The 22,959-nt window shown below is 45.9% G+C and overlaps 1 protein-coding gene across 1 annotated transcript in view; it reads right to left on the reverse strand.

Moving 5' to 3' along the window:
• Window positions 1–20,072, reverse strand: part of LOC124802662 (androgen receptor-like) — a 68,836-nt gene extending 48,764 nt beyond the window's left edge. Inside the window, exon 1 of the mRNA XM_047263612.1 lies at window positions 19,932–20,072. Within this exon, the coding sequence (XP_047119568.1) occupies window positions 19,932–20,072 (141 nt within the window). The remainder of the gene's footprint in view (window positions 1–19,931) is intronic.
• Between the last annotated feature and the right edge of the window lie 2,887 nt (window positions 20,073–22,959).

The raw sequence follows: 22,959 nt of genomic DNA on the forward strand, positions 1-22,959 counted from the left end.
CACTATAACATAGGAAGCAGTATAATTTTTCAAAGAACTCTGTGAGACTGCACGGCACCCTCACTTTTGATACAGTGTCATGCTGCTTAATGTTCATAGGGAACATCATCTTTATTTCTTGGATGCTGTATTTCATATGGTCTGATTTCATTCATATGATGAAATGATTGGCAGTAGTTAACACTCTTGCTTGTTGGCTTTAGTGAAGGCATAGCCGTAGGCTTTATCTGCGTTCGAAGAAAGAGGATGGCGAGTTAACTGACTGCAGTAAAAGTGTACGCCAGCCGAGGGGAGCTTTTTTTCTGTGAAACCTGGGTGAAAACCTTTGCGGACAGCTAAGTCCCTTGGACTCATTGTGCAGACACATTGGGTGGCGCCGGTCGGTCTGCGGGCACGTCCAGGTAGGCTGACTAGCGCCGAGGAGTCCTGCAGCTATGAGCGGAGCATTGTAAGATTTGATAACCGGAAGTAAAGAAGGGGATGGGCACTTGTTAGGTAGAAAGCAGATGAGACGGATGGGAGCTTCTGCCACTTTCCATGTGACAGGGCAGCGGCGCTCAGGCGTCCAGACTCTGCTACAAAACATACTTGTGAAAGCACGAGGTTTTTAGCGAACTTACGTAACTTATTACCCGAACCCCTCGTTTCTGAGCCGTCCTTTGAGAATGGAAAGTGTTACTTCAAAATATAATACCAAACATCTAAAGCGAATGAGAATAAGCAAATGAAAATAGTTACCCCAAAATATAACACCAAACGTCTTAAGCGAATAAAAATTAACAAAGTAGAGTACTTTTCTAGTCGAAATATCACTTACTTCAAATACTGTTCGAAGAGTAAAAATGGCAGCATTACTCTTTGAACAGGGTCCTGAACGTGGGCTTTCCACGACAGTTTGCCATCTATCTGAACACCTACAAATTTGAACTGTTCATTGTCACTGAACATATGCCCATTATGTGAAATTAAAACGTCCGGTTTTGTTGAATTGTGTGTTACAAACTGTAAGAACTGAGTCTTACCTCCGATTTAGCGTTAGTTCATTTTATACAATCCATGAGCTTAGGTCATAAACTGCACTACTTGAAACAGTGCCAGTGTTGCACACAACATCCTTTACTCCCAAGCTAGTGTCGTCAGCAAACAGTAATATTTTAGAATCACCTATAGTACTAGAAGGCATATAATTTACATAAACAAGGGGCAAGATAGGCCCCATCACTGCTCCCTGGGGCACCTCCCACTTCACCGTACCCCAGTCAGACCTCACATCATTGCCATTCTCAAGACTGTACATAATGACCTTTTACTGTCTGTTGTTAAAATAAGACGTGAACCAACTGTGAGCTACTCCCCGTATCCCGTAATGGTCCACAATCACACACCTTAGTTTAATCAAATAGGTGCCTAGTGTTCGAAACTTTTTGTTTCACCCTCCAGCACCTCACAGAGAAAAGAGAATATAGCATTTTGACTTCTAAAATCGAACTGTTCATTCGATAGCAAATAATGTGAAATAAAATAATCAATTATCTTTCCATAGACAACCTTTTCAATAACTTTAGCAAACAGTGATGGCGTAGCAATAGGTCTAAAATTGCCTACATTATCCCTTTCTCCCTGTTTATAATGTAACCTCCGTCTATGTGAACGTGCATTAACGCCTCACGGACGGCAAGTGGCGGTATTAACAGTGGTGGAGGTATAAAGCATATCGAGGGGGACACGGATAACAGTACAGTTATTGTTGTAATGCGGAAACGGATCGATTTATCTGACATCCAAAAGGGCTGACCCTTGGCTTTCGGGCCAAGGGTGGGATCATTAAATAAACAGCCAAGTTAGTAATCTGTTCGCGTTTTGCCGTGGTTAAGTATGCAGTGTGTGGGCTATCCAAACTCGGCCCCGAAGCAACTGTGGTGCCCCACGGGCCATACATGACAGTGGTGAATGATGACTGCCCAGATGAACCATGGGATTACCAACAGCGTCCACTGGACCTGACGGGATACCAATTCGATTTTACACAGAGTACGCGAAAGAACTTGCCCCCCTTCTAACAGCCGTGTACCGCAAGTCTCTAGAGGAGCGGACGGTTACAAATGATTGGAAAAGAGCACAGATAGTCCCAGTCTTCAAGAAGGGTCGTCGAGCAGATGCGCAAAACTATAGATCTATATCTCTGACGTCGATCTGTTGTAGAATTTTAGAACATGTTTTTTGCTCGAGTATCATGTCATTTTTGGAAACCCAGAATCTACTACGTAGGAATCAACATGGATTCCGGAAACAGCGATCGTGTGAAACCCAACTCGCTTTATTTGTTCATGAGACCCAGAAAATATTAGATACAGGCTCCCAGGTAGATGCTATTTTTCTTGACTTCCGGAAGGTGTTCGATAGAGTTCCGCACTGTCGCCTGATAAAGTAAGAGCCTACGGAATATCAGACCAGCTGTGTGGCTGGATTGAAGAGTTTTTAGCAAACAGAACACAGCATGTTGTTATCAATGGAGAGACGTCTACAGACGTTAAAGTAACCTCTGGCGTGCCACAGGGGAGTGTTATGGGACCATTGCTTATCACAATATATATAAATGACCTAGTAGATAGTGTCGGAAGTTCCATGCGGCTTTTCGCGGATGATGCTGTAGTATACAGAGAAGTTGCAGCATTAGAAAATTGTAGCGAAATGCAGGAAGATCTGCAGCGGATAGGCACTTGGTGCAGGGAGTGGCAACTGACCCTTAACATAGACAAATGTAATGTATTGCGAATACATAGAAAGAAGGATCCTTTATTGTATGATTATATGATAGCGGAACAAACACTGGTAGCAGTTACTTCTGTAAAATATCTGGGAGTATGCATGCGGAACGATTTGAAGTGGAATGATCATATAAAATTAATTGTTGGTAAGGCGGGTACCAGGTTGAGATTCATTGGGAGAGTGCTTAGAAAATGTAGTCCATCAACAAAGGAGGTGGCTTACAAAACACTCGTTCGACCTATACTTGAGTATTGCTCATCAGTGTGGGATCCGTACCAGATCGGTTTGACGGAGGAGATAGAGAAGATCCAAAGAAGGGCGGCGCGTTTCGTCACAGAGTTATTTGGTAACCGTGATAGCGTTACGGAGATGTTTAATAAACTCAAGTGGCAGGCTCTGCAAGAGAGGCGCTCTGCATCGCGGTGTAGCTTGCTCGCCAGGTTTCGAGAGGGTGCGTTTCTGGATGATGTATCGAATATATTGCTTTCCCCTACTTATACCTCCTGAGGAGATCACGAATGTAAAATTAGAGAGATTAGAGCGCGCACGGAGGCTTTCAGACAGTCGTTCTTCCCGCGAACCATACGCGACTGGAACAGGAAAGGGAGGTAATGACAGTGGCACGTAAAGTGCCCTCCGCCACACACTGTTGGTTGGCTTGCGGAGTATAAATGTAGATGTAGATGTAGATGTAGCGTCTCCTCAATGACCACTCAGCGAACGTTGCGGCGTATGGGCCTCCACTACAGGCACCTGGCTCATGCACCATGTTGACAGCTGTAGAATTTGCTATCCAGTGCTGCAACTGGACGCCCGGTGAGGGATGACAACCAGCTTTCTCAGATGCATCACGTTTTACGCCTCGTAGGACAGTTGGTCATTGGCGTGCAAGGAGCGACACTTCTGAAAGCGAACAAGGAGTGAGCGTTATGATCTGTGGTCTGGGGAATGCTTTCACAGCATTCCCTGACTGATCCTGTCATTCTTTAAGGCATCGTGGACCAACGCAAGCGTATATCTATCATTGGGGATCACGTCCACCTACACATGCAGTTTGTTTTTCGTTGCCATGGTGGCAGCTGCCAGTAGGAAAGTGCAACGTGTCACACAGTTGAAAGTGTATGTGCCAGGTTCTAAGAGCACCAGGATGAAATTACGGTACTCCCCTGGCCATCAAACTCCTTGATTTAAATCCAACCAAGAATCTGTGGGACCACCTTGACGGGGCTGTACGTGCTGCTGCCCACGGCACAGGAGTCGGCATGGCTCGACATCCCTGTCGGTACCTCCCAGGTCCTCACTGACTCTCTTCCTGCATGTCTTGCAGCGACCCGTGCTGCAAAACGTGATTATGCAGGATTTTGACAAGTGCTCACTGTAATGAGACTGTATACTGCAGTAAGTAATATACATCCGAAAGGGGAGTGTATAGCTCTTCCTGTACCTAGCGTCTCACCGATAGGATTTATATGAAGGTGAAAGCTTTGCTGTGGTATGTTTGTTAGGTAGAAAGCCTTTTGAAGCAGTCTCCTGCTAGAAGAATCGAATTAAATTCCTTAGATGCTTTATATGAGCACTTTTAGATTACTCATGGTCGTACAGCTTTGGCCTATGGATGAGCATGGTCAGGTTGTCTAATACACTACTGGCCATTAAAATTGCTACACCACGAAGATGACGTGCTAGAGACGCGAAATTTAACCAACAGGAAGAAGATGCTGTGATACGCATATGATTAGCTTTTCAGAGCATTCACACAAGGTTGGCGCCGGTGGCGACACCTACAACGTGATGACACGAGGAAAGTTTCCAACCGATTTCTCATACACAAACAGCAGTTGACCTGCGTTGCCTGGCGAAACGTTGTTGTGTAAGGAGGAGAAATGCGTACCAACACGTTTCCGACTTTGATCAAGGTCGGAGTGTAGCCTATCGCGATTGCGGTTTATGGTATCGCGACATTGTTGCTCGCGTTGTTCGAGATCCAATGACTGTTAGCAGAATATGGAATCGGTGGGTTCACGAGGGTAATACGGAACGCCTTGCTGGATCCCAACGGCCTTGTATCAATAGTAGTCGAGATGACAGGCATCTCATCCGCATGGCTGTAACGGATCGTGCAGCCACGTCTTGATCCCTGAGTCAACAGATGGGGACGTTTGCAAGACCACAGCCATTTGCACGAACAGTTCGACGACGTTTGCAGGAGCATAGACAATCAGCTCGGAGACCATGCGATGGTATACTCAACGACGAACCTGGGCGTACGAATGGCAAAACGTCATTTTTTCGGATGAATCCAGGTTCTGTTTACAGCATCATGATGGTCGTACCCGTGCTTGGCGACATAGCGGTGAACGCACGTTGGAAACGTGTATTCGTCATCGCCATACTGGTGTATCACCCGGTGTGATGGTATGGGGTGCCATTGGTTACACGTCTCGCTCACCTTTTGCTCACATTGACGGCACTTTTAACAATGGACGTTACATTTCAGATGTGTTACGACCAGTGGCTGTACCCTTCATTCGATCCCTGCGAAGCCCTACTTTCAGCAGGATAATGCACGACCGCATGTTGCAGGTCCTGTACGGGCCTTTCTGGATACAGAAAATGTTCGACTGCTGCCCTGGCCAGCACAATCTCCAGATCTCTCACCAACTGAAAACGTGTGGTCAATGGTGGCCGAGCAACTGGCTCGTCACAATACTCGAGTCACTACTCTTGATGAACTGTGGTATCGTGTTGAAGCTGAATCGGCAGCTGTATCTGTACACGCCATCCAAGCTCTGTTTGGCTCAATGCCCAGGTGTATCAAGGCCGTTTTACGGCCAAAGGTGGTTGTTCTGGGCACTGATTTCTCAGGATCTATACACCCAAATTGCGTGAAAATGTAATCACATGTCAGTTCTAGTATAATATATTTCTCCAATGAATATCCGTTTATCATCTACATTTCTTCTCGGTATAGCAGCTTTAATGGCCAGTAGTGCCGTTTGTAATAAACAATGGAAATCTGTTCTTTCTTTTTGAATTACCCTCTGGGGTCTTGGTAAGAATGGTACCTTCTGATTTTCGAGAAGAAGGCAATAGATGGTCAAGAAGACACTACGTAGTTTATGACAGTAAAATCAGCAGTTACTGGAATTGCCTCGGCGTAAATTTTACTGTCAGATTTGCTATTCCACGCTCAGCAAACGGGTTTCCGCAATCGGCTCCCGACTTTGTATTTATGAACTTGCTTCGAAATAGGCGAATGTGACACCGCCGAGCGCTACGGCCCAGAAAGAGACGCGAGTTTCGGCGACGGCAGCGCAGGTAGGCGGGCAGGTAAGCCGGTGGCGGGCAGTGACCGCGCGCTCCCACCGCGCTGGCTCTCTTTGTAACGAGCAGTCCCGCCCGGCCACCGTAAATCCGTCACAAGTGCGCAGCCGGTCACTAACAACTTAATTACGCGCGCATGACGTACAGCTGATACCCGGCGCGCACATCGCCGCCTCCTGCGCCCTCGCGGGAGAAATCTATTGCAGTCAATTACCCTGCGGCAGCACGCCGGCGGCTTGTATCGCATTTCCCGGCCGTCGGCCGAGATATACGCCTGCCAGCCTTCCTTTTCCGTCCTTTTTTTTCTCTATACATGTATATTTTTTGCCAGGGCCCTCTACATCAGCTTCCCCCTGCGCAGGAGCTTCTCGGAATTCTTTTAATAAAAAGGCTTCGGTAACGCATGGCGGCGCCGCCTCCGCGGGACGCTTATATATGACGCGGCCAGTCAGCTGGCCGGCGCTGAGGTCACGCCGTCCACCGCTGACCCGCGCCTTGACAGATGGCGCAGCGGAGCCCGCGAAACGGGCGCACTTACCTGCTGCCCGCCACCGCACCAGAGCGCATCGGAACATCACTCACCTCGCGATCCACTGGAGCGGCCTATCTGTCGTGTATCCCGTGCTGAATGCCTCGTCTCGTGTTCTGAGAGTGGTGGTCCAGCAGCTGCATCATTCTGCGACACTTCGTGCTTTACTCGCCTCTCTCTGCTCAATCTCACCCTACTACTACTACTACTGGCTCTACATCAGATCGACGAAGTTCACTTCTCCCATTTCTTTCTGCAGCGTGTCAATCATTTCTTCACCGTCATCCTCGATTACGCCCTTACAAGTAAAGTAAAGTACAGTTGTCACGCAAGCTCCTGACCCTGCTGATGGCATGGCCGGCCGGAGTGGCCGTGCGGTTCTAGGCGGTACAGTCTGGAACAGAGTGACGGCTACGGTGGCGGGTTCGAATCCTGCCTCGGGCATGGATGTGTGTGATGTCCTTAGGTTAGTTAGGTTTAATTAGTTCTAGGCGACTGATTACCTCAGAAGTTAAGTCGCATAGTGCTCAGAGCCTTTTGAACCATTTTTTGCTATTGGCATGACTGTAAGTCATCACGGCTCTAGCAGGCGGAGGGTGGACGTCACATCGCCCCAGGCACCATTTGTTCAGGCGGGCAGGTCGCCCAATGTGGCGTCGAATGTAATAAGACCTGTACCAGACCTGCCCCGTAAGGGGCCTCCAGGCCAATGACGCCAAACGCTGATTACCAATTGTTCCCGGGAAAAATCTCCAGCACGCATGTGATAGCAGGTAGACTGTGTATGGGACGAGGAAAAATTCCCGCTTCGATCTAGGACTGAACCTGAGACCCTACGGTAGGAGTCAAGTGCTCTATCGACAAGAGTAGCATGGCCAGCATTTCCGCTAACGGAAAACTGAAATATCGTCTTGCATTTTTATCGTAACAAATTTTAAGACAGAGAAAAGACATGTACAACAAACAATTGATGACAGTTTCAGAAAAAACTACTTGGATGGGTGACCATCCAGGCCGCCATGCGCTGTTGCCACTTTTCGGGGTGCTCTCAGCCTCGTGCTGCCACTTGAGGAGCTACTAGACCGAATAGTAGTGGCTTCGCTCAAGAATACCATCATAACGACCAGGAGAGCGGTGTGCTGACCCGACGCCCCTCCTATCCGCATCCTCCACTGAGAATGACACGGCGTTCCGATGGTCCCGGTAGGCCACTCGTGGCCTGAAGTCGGAGTGCTTTTTTTCTTCAGAGAAACTGGTTTCCAGGAAAACAGCGTCACAACCCTACCAAGCCAACAACACTTTCCTCCGGCTCTGTCCCTTATGCAACCAATAAATCGACTTGGTACTGATTGAGAGAGTTGTTTGATGTTCTCCTGAGGGATATCGTGCCAGATTTTGTCCAGTTGGTTCATTAGATCGACAGAATCCCGAGCTGGTTCGAAGGCCCTGCCGATAATGCCCCAAACGCTCTCAACTGGGAAGACATCCAGCGACCTTGCTGGCCAATTTGAGGTCTGTCAAATACGACGACAAGCAGTAGAAACTCTTGCCATATACGGGGGCGGAGGGAGGACCATTATCTTGTTTAAATGTAAGCCCAGGATTGGTTGCCATAAAGGGGAACAAAACTGGGCATTGAATATCGTCGATGTGCCGCTGTGGTGTATGGTTAACGCAGATGACATCCGAAGAGATCTTGATATGAGAAGAAATGGCACCCCAGACCATCACCACTCATGGTTCCCCGCCTGTATGGCCGGCGACAGTTAGGTTGGTATTCCATCGCTGTCTGGGAAGTCTCCATACCGGCCTTAGCCTAGAATCAAATTCAGTAGACTGGGATTGTCTTCAGTGACGAGTCCCGCTTTGAACTAGAGATGTCCCAGACGGCCGTAGTATATCAATCTGACTGCAGTCTGCCATACGGCTCGTCCTCGGAGTAGTGGTCTAGGGTGCCCTTGCGTTTATTGTACGATCTCATCATAATGACTTATCCATTAGATTTCTGCAGAGCAACCACAGGAACTCCATTTCTTCAATTGATGTTTCAGTCTTTTAATCTGCTTCGGCTACAGGCTTTGTCGGACAAATTCAGTAACGACCGACCGCCGTGTCATCCTCGCCAGTAGCGTCGTCTGGGTGAGGTATGGAGGTGCAATAAGTCTCCTGGCCATTGTGTTTCACACACCTTACAGCCGCTGCTTCTTACTCAAGTAACTCCTTAACTGGCGCCACGAGGCTACCTGCACTCCATTCCAGTTCTTCCACAAAAAACATCCCTAGTGGTGCAGGGCATTGAACATGGTTTCCAGCATAGTAGTCAGATACTCTGGGTACTTAGTTACGGAGACGGACTTAAGTCCGTCTAGTTTTCGGGTCGAGTGGACTGACAGACTCGGTGATGAAGGAAGCTGTAAAAATTCATTTATACAAAGACTCTGTTTCAGGCTTGACGAAGTATGGACTCAGGCACTTTCTTTGATCAACTCACACAGAAGTTGCTACAGTGCAACTCCTGTTCATACATAGGTATCTCAGAATGGAAAGAGCGTTCAACCACAAATACATATACAAAGCTCTTTGCCACCGAACATCCCGAACATCTCTGAATCTTGTGCATTCTGAAGTTGTAAGCACAGAGGAGAAGCTCTCGTGTTTGAAACGACGGTTGCGAGTACTGTAGGTCTAGTTTTCCTGTTGACTCGGAAGACAGCCGAAAGGCATACGGCTGCATCACCAGTTGAAGAACTGTAGATTCTGTGGCTACTGAAATTATTGGTAACTTACACTCCTGCCTTACAAATGACTGGTTGGAGGGGCCAAGTTACCGTTTTTAAGTCTTCTAAAAGTAATATAGCTGTGCTGAAACAGTGATTTATTCATGAGATGATATTGTTGATATGAGTTCTTGCTATTCTAGACTCTTGGACGGTACATAAATCTCCTCTTGCTACTCTGTGGATAACATGTTGATAGGGGCACCTACTGCGTGTATTGGACAAGCGAGTGAGATGTTGTGATAAGCTAGTGAGACTGTAAAGGCAAATGGTTGGTTTGTACATGCATGTGGAAGAAGTAACGGATCGCTGCAGCGTGAAAATCTCATTCTGGAAGCATCCCCCAGGTTATGGCTAAGCCATGTCTCCGCAGTAGCCTTTTTCCAGGAGTGCTAGTTCTGCAAGGTTTGCAGATGAGTTTCTGTGAAGTTCGGAAGGTAGGAGACGCGGTACTGGCGGAATTAAAGCTGTGAGGACGGGTCGTGTATCGTGCTTGGGTGGCTCAGTTGGTAGAGCACTTGCCAGCGAAAGACAAAGGCCCTGAGTTCGAGTCTCCACCCGGCACACAGTTTTAATCTGCCAGGAAGTTTCATATCAGTGCACACTCCACTGCAGAGTGAGAATCTCATTCTCTACTCGTACTGGTTAGATTTTTGCAACTAAGTAACGTAAGGCTACGTATGAAATGTTGCTGGGCGGTGACATGAGATTTGTGGTTTAAGAGATTCACCGAACTTCCACAGTAACATGTGCGCAAGGAAATTAGTCTTTCACCTGGTTAACAATGTTTTGCATTCTGAATTTTTGAGTCTACAACTCTGACAACTGCCTCATAGCATAGCTGGACACTATAAACGGAAATCTAAAACACATTAAAACCAATCTGTCGCATTCACGAAACTTTTCATTCATTCATGGGGCTTATTTTACCATTTCGTATGAGAATAGTCTATGTTTCAATACACACACACACACACACACACACACACACACACACACACACACACAAGTTTCAAAGAATTTACTAGATTTAAATTCAACTTGAAGCTGATATATAAAAAAACAGCACAATTTTCTGAAGTATGTATCAGTTAGGTGTTAAATTTTTACTCATTCCTAAACATAATTATCAGATAGCAACACAAGACAACACATACAGAATAAAAAGCTAAAACAAACACGAAATAGGACTTTTGATATAGTTTTTCAACTTTTGTCATAAAAAATAACGCCTACAGGCACAATTACATTCAGAAACATACTATTTTCTAGTGTGAAAAATTTTAATGCACTTTATCTTCAATATGATACTTTTTTTGAATCTTGGAGAAAGTATGTATAATGAAAAACAAGTAACAAAAAAATGAAACAAGATTAAAAACTTATTTTTTCTTGAGAACAGGAATCACAATAGTCATTCAGCTGCCATGATGCCATAGATGCAAAAGACGGCATATGCTAAGTCTACATCCAAGATCTACTACATAAAATTAGAAGAACACATCACTTAAAGACGGGAGGATCGAACGTTCAACCACAGTGATAGAGACACATGTGCACTGAAACGAGATTAAGAAATGAAAAGTTTCATAGGAAAACTGAAGAGAAAATAAGTATATGGGAAGCCTTAATCTAAGGAAGAACAAACTAGTGCTACATGTGTTAGAACATGCAGCAGTTGCTAACATGGTAGTGTAATGACTGCTGAGGATGGAAATTTGTAGCCCTACTGCCTTGGGGTGTAGTGGTGGCAGAGAAACTGGGACATCACAGGAGGCACCTCGAATGTCACTTGCACAAACCCACGGGCTCTACTGTAGAGGGGCCTTATAGCGTAATAGTGGAAATTCAATGCGGGAACTTGTCTTCTGGCTTCGTACATTAACTGTGGTTGCTCCTTTAGTAAGATCCAGGCAGGCACTTGTGAGGAGGGGTTTGCTAATTATCAGAAGGTCAAATGTTAAGCTTGTTATGGAGTCTCTTCAGAAAAAAAGCATCCAGGTCTGGAAAGAAGTCGAATGCGTGCTCGGTATGTCTGCCGGTGGGCCTCAACCGAGATGTGGTGGAGGCCCTGCCAGCGGCCATCGAGGGTATAGGACGCAATCATCTTCAAGTCGTGGTTCACGTCGGTGCCAATGACGCCTTTTCCTTGGGTTCTGAAGCAATCCTCAGTTGTTGAGGATAGCTTTGTGCGGGTGGATCGCAGAAATGAAGTCTGCTGGCTTCGCTCACAGGGTGTAAGCACAGCTTAAATTTGACTGTCTCTTTCCCAGATTTAATCCGAGTCCTTTTGTTTGGGCCCAAATGGAGGGTCTCGACCAGAGGCTCTGTCAATTCTGTGACGGTTTTGGCTGCAGATTTCTGGACCTGATTAAAGCGGTGGAGAATTGTAGGACTTCCCTTCATAGTCCATGAGTGTACTACACAAAGGAAGTAGACTCTCGGATAGTAAAATACTTGAGTAGTGTGCATGCTGGTTTTTGAGACTGAACGATAAATTGAGATCCTCTCATGAGTACTATCCGTTTGATACACGGAGAACTAAATAAACCTGTATGCAAAGGAAATGTACTTCGAACACTCAAATTGTAACAGTAAACTGCAGAAGCCTTTGTAACAAATTTCTTGAATTTACCACCCTCCAGGAAAGCTGTTGACCTCAAATCATATTCATAACCGAGAGCTGGATAGAAATCAAAGGAGAAAGCTCTGAAATATTTAACGAGGCACGTAATGTACATGAAAGCCAGGTTATATGCTACACGATGGGGAATGTTCATTGCAGTCAACAAAAATATTGTGTCTATCGAGGTCGAAACTGAGTCTAACTGCAAAGTGATCTGGATGTGAGTTGCCGGCCTACGTGAACTCTAGTTAATCACCGATGCACGTTACGCAGTATGCATTGCCACCCTCTTGAGGATCATGTAATGTCCAGGGGACAATGATAAATCGCGGCAATTTTAGTGTTATTATTCTCTTTGCATAGAAATGCCATGTCCTTTCGTCTCATTGCTATTCCTTGAGATGCTGAGTTCTAAGTTTTTAGGCTCAAAGACTACTGCGTCATAACCTCCCTTATAACATCTTCTGCTACGTTGCTGTTGAGTGTACTTACAGATTGTACGACCGAAGCTGCGGTGGCATACTTTGATACTCAGCAATTTCCGACGGTAGGCAGAGGCGCAGACTCCAGGTTCCGATGCTGGGAACCCGCACTCGATGAAACTTAGACCACTCGTGGCAGGAACGAAGTCGTCACTCCAGGGCGCTTTAGCTGCGAAATGTGGTAGCAACTTATAAGAAACGGCTGTTACCAGGCAACGACCCGAGGGAGTTTTGAGCATCAATCTTCCTTTCATTGTTGCGAAACGTAAGACGTTTATCTCATCTCACTTATCAAATGAAATGTCAGGCGTTCATCCAACACAACGAGGATAACTTTATTCGTGAAACGACTATGTCTACCAGAATATTTTCTAAGGTCCTAGCTGTAATACGTCAAAAACTTATACGCCCAATATAAAATATTAGTATACGCTCTCTGTTCAGATGCAACGTATTTCACAGATCGATGAATGAGCCCCCATTTTTTCCGATTGCGCTCTGGTTGTCTTCATCATAAGCTTTTTGATTTGTTTTCATTGTAATAAAATGGAATCGGTGAAATCATACATCAGTATTGTTTCCAAAATTACTTTTTCTCTTAAATAATTTTGTTCCACCTTGGACAATATCAAATTCTGGTCTCTTTGCAAGCCCTAATTCATGTATTGCAGTGAAGTGAAACAAGTCTACATTTAAGTTTTAGACACCATGTGTTTCGAAACTCTGGTATCAACATTCAAGAACAAATTAATGCGGTTCAAGAGCATCAAGATGCGACGTCTCGTAAATCATCTTGCAGGTCTTATGCAATAATGGAATTAATTACGCCAATATTGACGTTACAGTCTTCAGTAGTATATTCGGCATCTTCAGTTTGTAATAATGCCAGAAGGTCGTAAGAGTCCTACGTATTTCAGCAATTCATTCAGACGTTTTGCAGTAGTTTTCTTTTCACCTTTACGGAAAATGGAAACACCTTTTCTCCTTGGGTACAGAATTCAGGCTATTTTTACTAAACTAGCTGTTGTAAGCAGATTACAAACTCTCTCGCGGCTTAACCTTCTCTAAGATGTTTTCAGTACTCTTCAGGCTACAACTAAACGCATAAAAAAAGTTTTGCATCACCTCAGTTGCGAGATTTCCGGAACCTGTACAGAAAATTGGAAGAGAGATCAACATAAACATCATTTCCGCCCTTTTTATTGCTCATGAAAACCACACTTTGCATGTTGTACCACCATAGAGCGAGACCTTCAGAGGTGGTGGTCCAGATTGCTGTACACACCGGTACTTCTAATAGCCAATAGCACGTCCTTTTCCACTGATGCATTCCTTTGTCCACCAGCTCATCAAGGCACTGTTTTTGAACACTGTCCCACTCCTCAACGACGATTCAGCGTAGATCCCTCAGAGTGGTTGGTGAGTCACGTCGTCCATAAACAGCCCTTTTCAATCTATCCCAGGCATGTTCGACAGGGTTCAGGTCTGCAGAACATGCTGGCCACTAGTCGAGCGGTGTCGTTACTCTGAAGGAAGTTATTCACAAGATATGCACGAAGTGGGTACGAATTGTCGTCCATGAAGACGAATGCGTCGCCTGTATGCTGCCGATATGGTTGCGCTATCGGTGGGAGGATGGCATACACGTATCGTATAGCCGTTACGGCACCTTCCATGACAGCCAGCGGCGTAAGTCGGCCCCACATAATGTCACCCCAAAACAGCAGGGAACCTCCACCTTACTGCACTCGCTGGACAGTGTGTCTAAGGCGTTCAGCGTGACCGAGTTGCCTCCAAACACGTCTCCGACAATTTTCTGGTTGAAGGCATATGCAGCACTCATCGGTGAAGAGAACGTGACGTCCTGAGCGGTCCTGAGCGTCCTGAGCGATCCATTCGGCATGTTGTTGGTCCCATCTGTACCGCGCTGCATGGTGTCGTGGTTGCAAAAGTGGACCTCGCCATGGATGGCAGGAGTGAAGTTGCGTATCATGCAGCCTATTGCGCACAGTTTGAGTCGTATCACGACGTTATGTGGCTGCACGAAAAGCATTATTCAACATGGTGGCGTTGCTGTCAGTATTCCTGCGAGCGATAATCCGTAGATAGGGTCATCCACTGTAGTAGTAGTAGTCCGTGGGCAGCCTGAACGAGTCATGTCATCGACAGATCCTGTCTCTCTGTATCTCCTCCATGTCCGAACACATCGCTTTGGTTCACTCCGAGACGCCTGGACACATCGCTTGTTGAGAGCCCTTCCTGGCACTAAGTAACAATTCGGACGCGGTCGAACGGCGGTACTGGCCGTTTAGGCATGGTTGAACTACAGACAACACGAGCCGTGAAGCTCCTTTCTGGCGGAATGGCTGGAACTGATCGGCTGTCGGACGCCCTCCGTCTAATACGCGCTGCTCATGCATTGTGGTTTACATCTGTGATACAATATCCACAGTCAACGTCTAGCTTCAGGAGTTCTGGGAACCGGGACAATGCAAAACTTTTTTTGGATGTATGTATTAAGATTTCGTTGCAGGATGGTTTGTTGGTCAAGAGTTACAAATCACCACTTCCTTGACCGTCATGGAGTCATAAATGCAGTGGTAGCAACACGCTTGTTCAGCAGAGATCATAGTGTCCATGGGAAGGATGCCAATCAATCAACCTGTCATCTAATATTGGTGATTTTGCCTTATCAAGTTCGGCAAGGTATCTGTGCTCGACCAGCATTCAAATGGTTCAAATGGCTCTGAGCACTATGGGACTTGACATCTGAGGTCATCAGTCCCCTAGAACTTAGAACTACTTAAACCTAACTAACCTAAGGACATCACACACATCGATGCTCGAGGCAGGATTCGAACCTGCGACCTTAGCGGTCTCCCGGTTCCAGACTGAAGAGCCTAGAACCGTTCGGCCACCCCGGTCGACGACCTACATTCGCTCATATTTTTTCGCGCCCATATTTTATATACCAGGGAGGAAGATAACGCTACGAACCTTGACGTGTGTGTCCTTATTCTCACCTTAATTATAGTTACAGATAGTCGGGACAACAGGTACAGATAACCACCTGTCCGAAATATGGATGACCACTCATTTTGAATGACTGTGGGTGTATTAACAAACGCATGAAACTAGGCAAATTCTGTTGAAAACTCGTGGTTTATCTTAGCAGCTTGGGAATGCAGTTGAACGATATTTTGGAAGCCAGCTCCAGTGGCGACGCTCTGGCGCGACCCCGACGAGCGATATGCGGTGCCGTGTCTCCAGGTGGCCGTTACGAGTACGAATTTTGGGGATGCTCCACCCTCTGAAAACTTCCTCTCTTAGTCAAAACCCTTTAGAAGATTTAGGGAGTAGCAGAAAACGCTCCTTCTATCGTGCACTTTTGATATGAAATGGGAGTATCCATTCTCCCAAAATTGCTGAAAGTCGTCAAAGACAATTTGGCCGCATTTGCCGTGGCACCATGCAGCAACCGAAAATATCATACATTGAAGCTTTTAACAACCTGTTCCAAATGAGATACATTCATTACCAAGTTTCATCGACGTACACACTACGTATTACATACAGAGCTTCCTATGAAAGGCTTTCAAGAAGTAACGCAAAAATTTTATTCTTGGCCATTTCGGTTGAACAAATGCGTAATTTGCTGTGGGACATCGTAGATATTCATAGGCGCTTGCAGAATGTCTACGGAGACTTGGTAGTGAAGAAAAACACGCTGAGCCATTGCGTCTGTCACCATCGGAACAAGATCGTTCAAACCTGTCCGACCTCCCGCACCATTCTGTGACTCCTGCTGTGTTAGGACGTGCGGACACTCTCACTCTAGGAGATCGAGGGATCACAAACACCTCGCTGCACAACTGGACGTCTCTGTTGGTGATGCTGATACACTCGTAGAACAGTTGGGGTACTCAAAGGTGTGCGCCCACTGGTTTCCTCGCTACCCAACGGAAGACCATAAAGAGCAACAACGGACCATCTGTACGGAATTACTTGCGCGTTACGATGCTGACCGTGAAATTTTCCTGCCGAACTTCGCCACAAGCTATGAAACATAGGTTCATTACTCACTCCGAACCGGATACAAAACGGCAATCCATGGAGTGGCACCACACCACCTCTCCACCGAATAAAAAGTTCGAAGTCGCGCCCCCAGCGGATAATGTCAACGATGGCCTTCCGGGCCTCAGAAGGTTTTATTCTGTTTGATGATCTCCCTCATGGTGCAACTATCAACTCTGAAATGAACTGTGCTATTATCTGAAGAAATGACTTTAATATGTTTGTCGCCATGAAAATGCAAACGATCTTTTCCCTTTCCATGACAACAAAACGCCTCACACAAATCTACGCATCCGACAGGAGCTTGCAAAATGTCAGTGGAGTGTTCTTGCTCATCCACTCCACCGCTTGGACCTCACACCCCCTGATCTGTTTGTCCCAGTGGACGATGCACTCCTCGCAGTACGAGGGATGATTGGGAGGTTGCTGATGCAGCAAGATGTTGGCTCCGGCATCGACCAGTACAGTGGTACCATGTCAACATACAGCGACCGAGCGAGGTGGCGCAGTGGTTAGCACACTAGACTCGCATTCGGGAGGACGACGGTTCAATCCCGCGTCCGGCCATCCTGATTTAGGTTTTCCGTGATTTTCCTAAATCGATCCAAGCAAATGCTGGGATGGTACCTTTGAAAGGGCACGGCCGACTTCCTTCCCCATCCTTCCCTCATCCGAAGAGACCGATGACCTCGCTGTTTGGTCTCTTCCCTCCAAACAAACAACAACAACAACATACAGTGGCGCAAGGCCGTCACACTGAACGGCAATTATGTTGAAAAACATGGTTTTCTAGCCAAAATAGTGGGGAATCATGTGATGTATTGGGTTTCTGAATAAAACGAATATGCTTTTTGTAAAAATGTGTTACATTACTTATTGAATTCCCCTCGTACTAGATATCTATCATGATGATGATGATGATCATCATCATCATCATCGTCATCATCAGTACTCTGTCACAGGGTAGGTCATCACATTTACCTCTCCATCTAGTCTTGTCATTTTCTATCCCCTTCGTTTCCTCATAGTTGTTTTCTACCTTTATACATCCACCATCTGATTTTTTTTTTTTTTTTTTTTGCATCCTCTTCTTCTTCTTTCATTCACTGCTTCTGCATAGCATTCAAGAGTAAACAATCTCTTTTCATCCAGTGTCCAAATCAATTGCGGTTCCTGTTGCTTGTCAGGTATGGGAGCTACTATCTATCCTTGCTCATCTGGTGACTTCCAGTCACTTATGTGGTCCAGGCAGCAAGCATCAGGTCTCGGGGTATGTTAACCACGCTCGCCACATTGCCACAGCACAAAGCTTTTCCCTTACTGGATCAGCTCTTTTCCACCTCTGGCGGAATTTGGAGGGTAAGTTTGCCTTTCGCCTGGCTTCACGTTGTGGAGCCGGCTTGGGAACTTCGTGGTACAACAGCTGTCACGTTTATGGATCAATTGTCGGTGGAATAGACAGATGTGTGCATTAGTTCTGACCACATTTTCCGAAGATTGTCTTGAGTAACTAGTTCGACAAATCATACGGAATGGAAATATTTCAGACCTTGTAGTTGCAAACAGGCCTGATCTTAACGACAGTGCCAATATTGGGAAGATTATGAGAGTTCTCATGTTTGAAATTGCAGATTTGTAGCTGTTAGCCTCCTACTTAGACAATTAATGGACATTGTCGCGAATGTGAGAAATACTCGGACCAGATCAGTGATTCAGTTTAGGAAGAAGTTCTTGGCCGAGTGGCAGCAGAGCACTTGCCCTAACAATGAAGGTAACAGTAAAATTAATATGTGACTAGTATACTAATTTGATATATACTATATAATGAAAAATTTTAGATAATACAATTCAATACAATTCGTATTTAGATCTAAGCAAACTGCTGCTCCGTCTGAGACGGGATGGAAGTTGTTCCGATGCCCTCCCACCTGGAACAGCGAGTTAGTGGGACGCCTTTTTCCGCTAAAGACCTCACATATCATCTATTAGCTTCTTTTTAAACAAACAAATTGTTTCTGTTTTCTTTTTCCTCAAATTACGCTCATTTTATTAGCTCATTATTGTTACTCCTGTTTCATTCCTCAAAACAAATTTTGTCAGAAATATGGAACAATGTCCTATCATGCAAAATCGTAAAACGTGCGACATTCTCTTCCAACTAGGTGGCAGGTTTTTAAATATGCTACAACTGAAATAAAAAATGCAGTCAAAGCTTACTTTGGTCACCCATTCATAAAAATGCAGTTAAATGGCTGGGCTTTTAAAATGAAGCAGTAAAATATTTGGAGATATTGACTATTTGTTGCCTATGTATAAATGAGTGTTTTCATTCGGCTAACATTTTCTCTTAGTAAGGGAACAGCATCTTTCGCCATAAAATGACCTTAACAGTAAGACGAGGTCAGTGATTTTCTCTGCCTCATGATGACTGGGTGTTGTGTGATGTCCTTAGGTTAGTTAGGTTTAAGTAGTTCTAAGTTCTAGGGGACTGATGACCATAGATGTTACTTCCCATAGTGCTCAGAGCCTTAACAGTAAGATGGAGTGTGTACTATCAAGGCTACCTTTCAGTTCAATTAATGATATTAGAAATAGGAAAGTAAATGAGACCTAAAAGGGTATTGTTTTATGACGGGACGAAACAGCTTTTCTGTGTTTTGCGGTTGTAGAACAACCGTGCTCACGTTATGTTGTCAGGTGCTGGGTGCGGATGAAGACAAAGGACTTTGATTAACGACAGATAACAGTGCGCACAACATCAGTGACACAGAGAGTAATTTTACACAAGACGCCCGCGGCCGTGACCGCTTCGCGGTTTCGCCTGCCCGCGAAACGCAAATGAAATTAACAGCTGCGGCCGTCCGCCTCTCTCTCGTCTTTTTTTTTCCTTTTTTGCGCTTTTGTGCCACCGTGTAACCTGACGGTGACACTGCCAAATCTATCAAATTTCGGCCGCAATTACAAGCCGCAACGCGAGGCGCACGAGAGGAATCCGCCAATTAACTCGCCACGCCGCAAGCCGCCGCTAAAAACGGATCGGCCTTCATTCACCTGCCTTGATTTATTGACGCCGCGACGGGGAAAACGGGTGGTGGAAGTTGACGGGGCGGGGGGGGGGGGGGCAGAGAGAAGGGGGTGGTAGCTCCACCGGACAGACGACAATTTCCCGAGCGGCTGTTTTCATTAGCCGGGGTGGCCGCGTGACGCCGCATCAAACCGCGCGGCCCGCACGGAAAACTGCTAACAGGTATTTAATTCGACGCGGCGCCGGCGAATGGCGTCGCGCGTAATGAGCGCGCGTTGTCTGCCAGAGTGGCGACCGCGGAAGGGTGGAAGATTTTCGCGCGAACTGATTTTTCATTCGGCGTCCGCACCGACGGGTGAAGGGGTTGGTAGGTGTGGTGGCGGCGGCGGCGGTGGTGGGGGTACGGGGCGGCGGTGACGGCCAGTTCATTAGCAGACGGCAGCGCGCCCGCGTCAAACGGCGGCATTAACAACTAAACATGACAGCTGCCGGCTGTCGATATTCATTTGTCGACGTCAGTCGCGCGCGGCGGATCGAGCCGGCGCGGCCCGGCAGCGCCCGCTGCGGCGCGATGCGCTCCGGGCGAAGCGGAGCACGGCGTTGCTAGGTGCGGGGAGGGGGCGGCCTTGCGCCGCTGCTAACTTAATCCCGCCGTGACGCCGTCTGCGGCTGACAATTCCGGCAGTTATTACCTCAATTACCGGCACGGGTGCCGGCTGCTTTGAACGCCAGAGGTGGGCGACAAGGAATTTTCGTCGAAACTCTTCCTGCCAGTCACGCCGGCGATCGTTATCTGCTTCGCAGCTAGTTGTCAGGAGTGTATATGTCAACCCACTTTTTTTGATTCCGTCAACAACGCAGCTAAAAAGGAACAAGAGACGAATCGTGTGGTTCGCGAAATACTGGTGAAATGGACGAAAGTGCTGGAGAAAATGCTTGGAGAGCTTTTTCTTCTTTATTTTTATTTCATCCATCCCACCCCCACCCAAACACCCCTCTCCCCCCCCCCCCCCCCCCCGCCCCGTCGATCTTCAGCCAAGAGAATTCTCAAAGATGTAACAAAGGTTCAAATCTTCAAATGAGTGTGAAATCTTATGGTACTTAAATGCTAAGGTTATCAGTCTCTAAGCTTACACACAACTTAACCTAAATTATCCTAAGGACAAACACACACACCCATGCCCGAGGGAGGACTCGAAACTCCGCCGGGACCAGCCGCACAGTCCATGACTGCAGCGCACCTAGACCGGTCGGCTAACCCCGCCCGGCTGTAACAAAGGTGAGAGAAAACAGAATATGAAGACTTATCCTTTTCAATAAAAAAAATAAATGATGGACTGCTAAAAGGACTAAGCTGTATACAATGTAAAACAAAAAAATATCGCAACTGCATTGTGGTGATATTCTCCTACGAAAAAGCACTGGACTACTGCGCTTTAAATTAATATCTGAAGGACCTGCACTGCATGAGAATTGCTCTGGAAGGAGAGAGTATGTTTCATAGAGGCAGAGTGGTGTGGGTAAAAAAGGTAGGGGTCTCTTAGGTGGGGAAACTATGGAGATGATGGGTAGGAGGTGAAGCGGAAAGTGGGAATACAGATGATGGGAAAGCCAGAGGGAAAGGAGGAATATAGTGTGCAGTGACGGTAGTAGAACAAAAGAAAAGCGATAGGGGCTAGGAGAGCATACGCGTAGGAAAGTTTCAAAAACAAGTCGTTTTTGTCACGCCAGAAAAACTTCACTGTCAGAAAATGAGCTAGAAATCACAGAAAGACAATACAAAATGGAGTAAATGAGATATCAGAGCGTCCAGCCAGAGGAGAGAGAAGAAAATATGAACAAGAGACAAAGCATGAAACACAGAATGTGTGATGCAGAAGGTACTGAAAAGTATTTCGGATCAGATGTCAACATGAGGGAAAGATGAAACTGGAAAGTCACTCCTGTTCATAAGAAAGGTAATACAACTGATGCGCAGAATTGTGTATTAGTTTTGGTAATGGCCGTTTCTTGCAGGTACCTGGAGTATATTCAAAGCTAAACCAGAACAATTATATTAAATGTATCAGTCAGCTTCAAATTAACAAAACGCTAAGTAAAGAAGGCATTATTGCAGAAATGTGGGAGAGTACAAGAGAAATGTAACAGACAGAATCTGTTACCTCATTGCAGGAATGTGGTAACTGAAATAAGCTCTCCTACCTTTGATGTAAGATAGGGTATCGAAGAGTCTCTGTAATTACATTTACAAACTATGCTCAAACGAAGTAATAAACAGAGAATGGAAAATATCATGGTGTCTTCAGGAACGGGAGGTCATGCATAGCCCTATGAGCATTTAAAAACACCAAAAATAAGGAATCACAAAAGTTTTCTAATTTTTGTAAACTTGAAAAAGTCCTGTAACTCGCGAGGGATTGATCCAGTCCGACAACTCGAAACCTATACTGGAATTTTTCACGCAGGAATAATACACCGAAAGAAGTGTACTGTCAAAGTTTTAGCTTCTATGGCGCACTGCAAGTATTTTAAAAATGTTAAACTTACTCATTTCTGTCCCACGAAGAATCAGTTATAACAGCAGTCTGTTCAGCTCTTCCTGCTTACAAGGGAACCTCCCCATTGCACCCCCCTCAGATTTAGTTATAAGTTGGCACAGTGGATAGACCTTGAAAAACTGAACACAGATCAATCGAGAAAACAGGAAGAAGTTGTGTGGAACTATGAAAAAAATAAGCAAAATATACAAACTGCGTAGTCCATGCGCATCATAGGTAACAAAAGGATGATATGATGTCCGGAGAGCCCTGGTCCCGTGGTTAGCGTGAGCAGCTGGGACGCGAAAGGTCCTTGGTTCAAATCTTCCCTAGTGCGAAAATTTTAATTTTTTATTTTCAGTTTATGTGACAAACTCTTATGTTTTCATCACTTTTTTTGGAGTGATTATCACATCCACAAGAAAACCTAAATCGGGCAGAGTAGAAGAATCTTTTTACCCATTCACCAAGTGTACAAGTTAGGTGAGTGGACAACATATTCCTATCATGTGACGCACATGCCGTCACCAGTGTCGTATAGAATATATCAGGCGTGTTTTCCTGTAGAGGAATCGGTTGACCTATGACCTTGCGAACAAATGTTTTCGGTTCCCATTGGAGAGGCACCTCCTTTCGTCTACTAATGGCACGGTTTTGCGGTATGGTCGCAAAACACGGACACTAAACTTATTGCAGTGAACAGAGACGTCAATGCACGAACGGACAGATCATAACTTTGCGAATATAAAGAAAGTAAACTTTTCGCTCCAAGGGGGACTTGAACCAAGTACCTCTCGTTCCGCAGCTGCTCACGCT

This window comes from Schistocerca piceifrons, chromosome 1 (genome assembly GCF_021461385.2).
Source record: "Schistocerca piceifrons isolate TAMUIC-IGC-003096 chromosome 1, iqSchPice1.1, whole genome shotgun sequence".
NCBI lineage: Eukaryota > Metazoa > Arthropoda > Insecta > Orthoptera > Acrididae > Schistocerca > Schistocerca piceifrons.